General features: G+C 46.2%; 1 protein-coding gene across 1 annotated transcript; it reads right to left on the bottom strand.

Moving 5' to 3' along the window:
- Positions 1 to 3,045, bottom strand: lpar6a (lysophosphatidic acid receptor 6a). The gene has a single exon (XM_012830949.3). It carries the CDS (start codon positions 1,772 to 1,774, stop codon positions 626 to 628), a length of 1,149 nt encoding a protein of 382 aa, XP_012686403.1. The 5' UTR covers positions 1,775 to 3,045; the 3' UTR covers positions 1 to 625.
- Between the last annotated feature and the right edge of the window lie 4,016 nt (positions 3,046 to 7,061).

Raw genomic sequence — 7,061 nt, 5'->3', positions numbered from 1 at the left:
TTATGACACATTTTGCTTTATTTGACCAGTTAATGGCTTCTTGCAAAAAATACAGTGGCATTGGTCATAGACATTAAATGTCAGTGCAATATAATGTGAATTCCAACATTAAGTGCCCATAAAAGCTCTGTTTTAATGGTTAAAGGATCACATACCTCTCTGTCATTAGTGACATACAAGACAGGACCAGTGGCCAGAAACAGCATTGAGAAATGCATTACATGGTTTAATGTGAAATTAAATAGTAGTTGTAGGTTATCTTTGACTTTCACTTACCACAAGACCAACTCAAATACATTTCTACACACACATTTACATATATATATTTTCCATATAGACTCCAGTGTTCAGTTTTAGTTCCAGTTGAGGATTATAAGCATTCCTTTCGCCGCACTCTTGCACCCAAAAAACTGTTCTCCATTGGAATATGTGGGAAGTGTTGGTGCATCATGAAGTGGTTTATATGTCTGTCCGGCCTGAGAACTTCAAAACACTTCTTTGGGTCTCACCACATGTCCACACTCAAGCACCCGTTCGACATGTCTCTCAGAGCCTTCGGGTCTCAGAGCGCTCACTCACACAGCACCTGTCAACCTCAACAACTGTCCGTCCCCATTAAAACCTCTCAAACTGTGGACTCGTTGTTGAAGACCTTGGCTTTGAGCGTCTGCAGATTGAAACGGAGGCTGGAGTTGGTCTCCGACTGCAAGGCCTCTGAGAACTTGGCATCATAGGCGCGGTTCCCCTGCGACTTGCGCTTCATTGAGTTCTGGATGGTCTCCGACGTGAAGTAGTAGACAATGGGGTCGAAGCAGCAGTTGGACACAGCGAGGCAGAGTGCCACTGGGTAGATGGTCCTCACCACCGACTCCACCTGGCAGCCCTTCAGTGTCTTGGTACGCACCAGCGAGTAGAAGACCAGGTTGAGATTGTAGGGTATGAAGCAGAAGCAGAAGATGCAGAGGTGCACGATGATCATGCGCAGGATCTTAGTCTTGTTGAGCTTGCCGCCTCGGCTCAGAGCCTGAGGCTTGCGGAGAGTCCGCAGCACCATGACGGAGCAGAACACGTTCAGCAACAGGGGGATGAGGAAGCCCACCGTCTCGATGAAGATCACCACCTTGGACAGGTGCGACTTCCACTGCTTGGAGGAGAAGTTCTCAAAGCAGAACTGGCCACCAACGCCACTGCTGGAGTTCACTTTCTGGGGCATAGAGTCCAGCAGGAAGCCTGTGGGCAAGCTCCCAGACAGCACCAGGACCCACACGCCCACGCACACAATCTTGGCGTTGCGCTTGGTGCGCAGCCCCCGTGAACGGAAGGGGTAGACGATGGCTAGGAAACGGTCGAAGCTGATGCACGTGAGGAAAAGGATGCTGCCGTACATGTTGGTGTAGAAGAGCGAGACGGACAGCTGGCAGAGAGTCCCACCAAACGGCCAGTCCCTCTGGATGAAGTAGAATACCCTCAGTGGCAGTGTGAACACAAACAGCAGGTCTGACACCACCAGGTTCATCATATAGGTGGTGGTCTCGTTGCGCAGCTTCAGCGAGCACAGGAAGATGTACATGGCCACCACGTTGGTGATGAGGCCCACCACGAACACGATGCTGAATACAGTGCTGTACAGCGGGTACTTGAAGCTGTCGTTCTTGGGGCATGGCGTGGAAGGGGGCGCACTGCTCGACAGATCCCATGCCGCCGGCGTGGTGCTGCTGTTGCCGTAGGCCCATGGCTGGGTGATGTTGTCCATCAGCTGGGTGCCGTTGTACATCTCTTGAGAAAACGGGGGGACCGGTGGCGAAAGGTGACAGTTATGCAACAGCTACACAATGAAAGGATTTCCCTCAACCCCTGGTCCACCATGAATGGTCAGTGGAGCACAAAAGCGACAACAAACAGAAGGGGCTCTTTCAAACAACTTGTGTAGAAATTTCTCCTGACAGGCAGTGCAGTGACACAAAGGAGCGTCTTTCATGAGTTCTTTTTTAATGTTTTGAGGCTGATTGCATACAATCAAAATGCTGCCTGACACATTCTTTGCTGCTTAGCCAAAGCCTTACAGGGTTGTGTTTGTGTGTCTTGAGATGGGGGGAGTTGCTTTAGCTCATGTTGAAAGAGCTCCCTCCAAAAGATTGCAGCCTCTAGCTTCAGCTTCTTCTCCCCCCCTCTGCACTACCCGGCAGCCCAGACACCCCACCAGACGCCCCCGAGCCTTGTGGAATCAAAACTCTACTTACTCAGACACTCAAGAGTAAGAGGAAATCACGCGAGCCCCACTCAATACAGTCCTCCCGATGGCTGTATCACAAAGGATTCAGAAGCGCAGGATAGGCTAATTCAAATTCCACTTTAAAAATGTCCCTCGACAGTGATGAAAAGAAAATGTATAAACGTTTTCTGCGGTCCAAAAAGTTTCCTCAAGAAGTTTCTTTACCTTCGTGGTGACTCTTTGTCTGATGTTTTCTGTACTTATCCAAGTGTCACAGATGTGTCCTTTTGTTCGTAAAAAAAATCCTGGTGTGGCATGGGAAATCCGTTGGTGGTTGGAAGCACCTGCGTTGTTTAAACTGTGCTTTATTTAAATGCACCGTTGAGCGTGTGAATGTACAAGCGAGCGAGCGAGAGAGACAAAACTTCTCTCTTGCCTCCCCGAGTGTGTCAGTCTTTAAGTAAGCGTCATCCTCCCTTGCGTCCTGCTTTTTCTGTGGTCGGCTTCCTGCTCCCCCTCCCCTCGTTCTTCTGTCTTTCGTTATTCGCCTGTCTCCGTAGCCTCAGGGATATATGTTTTCTTACATTTTAGGGACGCCGAGTGGAAAGTTAAAGAGAGGACTGCCTCGCAGCTCCAAGACTTAAAAACTGCTGGTGTTTTTGTAAAGCCGGTATAGCCACTCCTCAAAGCCTTTTATGAGTACCCGCCTCTCCGTTTTTGTTTGCACACACTACAGGTTAAGGAGCATGTGGTCAGTATTGCAAGGAGTGAGATTAACCGTTTCTTTCCCTTTAATAGTCCAGCAAGCTAAAGGATTAGCCAACCGTTGGAAGAGCTGTTTATTTTTTCTTCAGAAAAACTACACGTGAGAGAATTTGTAAATGTCATGTTCCTTTGTGTGTGTGTGTGTGTGTGTGTGTGAGAGAGAGAGAGAGAACAGACCTGAGAAAATGTATGTGTGTTGTCTGCTGTAGGTCTGGCCCAACCAGTAAACTCAACAAGAGTATTTTACACCATACACCCTAATAAACAGGGACTAACATGGACTTGTTTAGATGGCTTTATGAGCTTGCACACACACTTTTAACAACAACAACAACAACCTGTAAACAGGCTGCTCAACAGCCCCCTCCTCTCATGGACCCTCGCTGTTCTGCAGTCCCTAAAGACATTCGGCCTATTGTTATGAATGAGCTTAGCCAGAGAGAGCAGGGAGATCCAGGCTAATAAATAATTACCCCTCCCCATGCACCCGACACACACTCCCTCCACACACACACACACACACAATCTCTTTTTAAATGGCTTCCACAGACGTTTGAGATATTTGGCAGGCATAGCTGTGAAAATAGAGGGTTTCATTCTGATGGATAATCCTCCAGCTTTCAAGTGGAGTCGCCCTGGCTCAGGGATTAATGGCATGTAACAAGTGGAGGCTCCATCCGTGTTGTTTCTGCCTAAATGAAAGCAGAGTACAAAGAGCCTCCCAGACAATCCTCCTCCCTCCCTGCATCCCCACCCCCACTGAACCAGTCTGAGGCTGCAAAGAACCCACAGGAAGTGAGGCACTAGATGGAGACTACAAGTCACAGCATGCCTTTCTTTCTATCCCTCTTTCCTTCCATCGTTGCCATTCTAACTTCCCTTTCAACACCTTTAAGCTCTATTCCTCTTTACTCGGGCGCACACAGACACGACTTCCACTCTACTTCCACTTTTGTGATCCTCAGATTTGACTCAACTTCTAGAAGTGACAGTTTCCTGCATGATACGGTCACACAACATTTCAGCTGACTTCAGTTGGGAGTATAACAGGTTTGGCTCTTCCCAAGGCTGTTTGACACCATGCCAAATCTCTATGGAGCTGTCTGTCACAAACGTGCTTAGATTGTAATTGACAGACTGAGGACACCTAAACCTTTACGGATTAGTGTCCTCTGGCTTGTGTTTAAATGGCTGTGGTCTATCGTAAGTCATATCGTAAGTCACTAGCATTTCTCGTCCAAATACTGTATATTGACTGATATTTCTTTGGTTTTCTTTTCATGATTCATTTTCATCTGTAGTCACTGGGCTGGGGTCGTTTGGACGGTTACCATTTCCCTTTTTGACTTCCTTGGCATTAAAACCACAGTGGGGCCGTTGGGCTATAAATTAGACAAACAAATAAATGTCACGTGATCCATCAGACATGGTCAAAGGCTGGGGCCAGTTTAAACCCATTGTTTCTCCCCTTGTTCATTTTTTCCATGAGACAAACAGCATCAAGGTCAAAGAAAAACGTTTTTTTCTTGGACACAAAAACACCAAGAAGCCTGTGCCGTTTTCCTCTGCACGCGAGCAAGTGAAAATGTTCCATTGAGCACATGAAAAGAAGCGTCTCACATGCATGCAAGCGAGGCCACTAAATAAAAACATGTGGTTTTCATGTCCCAGGACTGTTGAAGTTTCCTACAATTCCAGGAAGCTGTCAAAACACCAAGGCCAAGACAGTTGCACTCCAGCCGAGCAGGACAACACACATCTCTCCCCATTACATGACACAGACAGAAACCACACACTGCAAGAGCAGCAGGACAACACAACATAACAGAACAGAGTTATGTAGCAAAAGGTTACTTTTTCCATGTATTCCAACAGCAAAAACACACAAGCCCCTAGCCTATCTGGTGGACTGGATACTTAATGGATAATGAGGATTGATGGCAACAATTATATTACTCATCCTTGAGGGTGAACATGATGTGGTCTATCTTTTTGTTTTATTCCCCACAAACTTCGATGCACAACCAGCAGCTACTTCATTGGAAGCACAATTGTAATTGTACATAATCCAAAAAACAAATGACCACGTCATCTGGGTGGTAACCATCACTGCAACAAATCCTGACCACACCTTTACCCAACCACTAAGGGGAAAGTATGAGACATCGGTGATGTGCAGAGGGGAATTCTCTGCAGACTCTCTACAGTTATGCTAACCACATCATCATGTGACAGACTGCTCCTTAAATTGGATGCAGTGCAACACACAGGTCAGAGGGGTGGGTTGCGTCGGGGCGGGAGGATAAGATCAACACTTCCTGATGTGCGCCGGCACCACCAGCGCCGTCTCCAGACCGAGCACTTTGCTCAAGTTTTAAGGATCTGTTTACGTTTCTCACCAAGGCCGGAACATCCAGGGTCAGGCAGTCAACTGGTACCGCCGACAAACATAGAATGTGTGGAATTTTAAAGGCACCCTTTTTTTTTACAAACCCTCGGTCTTCCCCTACTTCTATTCTCCTTAATTAAATGAAACATCATATATATCATATATATCATACATACATCTATAACCCAAAAGGGAGTTTTCAGGCCTATTTCTGTTTGTGTTGTTTGTGAATGTGTGTGTGAGAGTGTCTTAGAGAGAGAAACAGAGGGAGAAACAGCAGGAACGCACAGCTCTCGGATGAGACTGATCTGAAACACAGAAAGGCAATGGGGCTGAATATGTGCATGCTGTTCCAGCAGGCTTGTAAAAAGGAAGCCTGCAAGAATACAGCGACAGCTGCAAGGAAACAACAGCTGTGGTTCCTCAACAGTTCCCTCCTTGGTGGCAGACACTCCTACACACCACTTTTAGACTCCACATGTGCCCAGATGTCTCCAAACCCATCTGAGTCTCTACAACACAACACTTTCTACTGCTAATGCTGCTACTAATGTGATTACTTTTACAACTTCAGCTATGGTATTGTGTTTTCACACACCCAGGAACATTTCTGGCTGAAGCTTTCACAACATGCTCATTTCGTGTTTCATCATCATAGGTGTCTTGGTGCAAGTTGTTTAGGGCATCTAGTTTATTGACATCACTGGTCATTTGGGTAATAATATTCCATAAAGTTGTGGTTTTGAAAATCTGAGTTTGAATATTTTTGGTGAATGTACACTTTTGGTTCCAACTGGACCTCCGCAGGAAACAAATAATGCAGGCCTATTCAATTGACCACTGGAATAGTGAATGATAAGCCAATCTAAACAGAGAGAAAGAAAGAGAGAGAGAATATCTCTCCCCATCATCTGTAGACTGGCCTCTCCCTCACATTTGCAAGTCAAACACACATGCCTTGCTTTCAATCCTTGTTTTCTCAACTAATCCTGCCACCTTGAATGAGTACATCAGCTTTAGCTTATTTTGCAGATACACCTGGTGAAACAAATATGTATTATATAAATATTAAAGTACATTTCCTAAGAAGACCATGTGTGAGCATGATCTGCATTTCCTCTGGTGCACTTTCAGAGCAGTCATCATTCTGTCATCAGGATACCAAAATAACAGCTAACTAATTCTTTTTTTCTCCTGTGGCCTCTGGAATTGTATCTGCTCAGCAAACAGCTTGAAGAACTTTGAAAATGATGCAATATATATCATATTAGTTTAACAGATTATGTCCGTGGCAAGAATCGAAATGTTTCTGTGTATTGTTAAAACGTACACTATGATGAGTAAACTAGAACTGCAGCTGTGATGTTTTAAAGGTTCACCTCTGTCTATCTCATTCTTGCTAAACAGCATGCTGATGGACAGTGTGTTGTAAGTTCACAAAGGCCTTGGACACAGGCACATGGGGTGGCCATGAACCTCCTGAGCAAGCCCAGACGAAGGCTCTCCCACTGGGCCGCTCTCCCCCGCATCGCATGCAAGCGCTGCCTCCCCATTCTAGCTCCTTCAATCTGATCAAACGCAGCAGCAGTGGGGCTTGCTCAAGCCTCGCCGCTGTCGACAGATGCTAACTCAGCTGTGAGCAATGCTGCTGTGATGAGAAGTGAGGTGGCACGTGATGAAACCACTAACCTCAGT

This window comes from Clupea harengus, chromosome 9 (genome assembly GCF_900700415.2).
Source record: "Clupea harengus chromosome 9, Ch_v2.0.2, whole genome shotgun sequence".
In the NCBI taxonomy this organism is placed as follows: domain Eukaryota; kingdom Metazoa; phylum Chordata; class Actinopteri; order Clupeiformes; family Clupeidae; genus Clupea; species Clupea harengus.
Note: the sequence above shows the minus strand (reverse complement) of the source record. Positions and strands in the feature narration are given on the sequence as shown.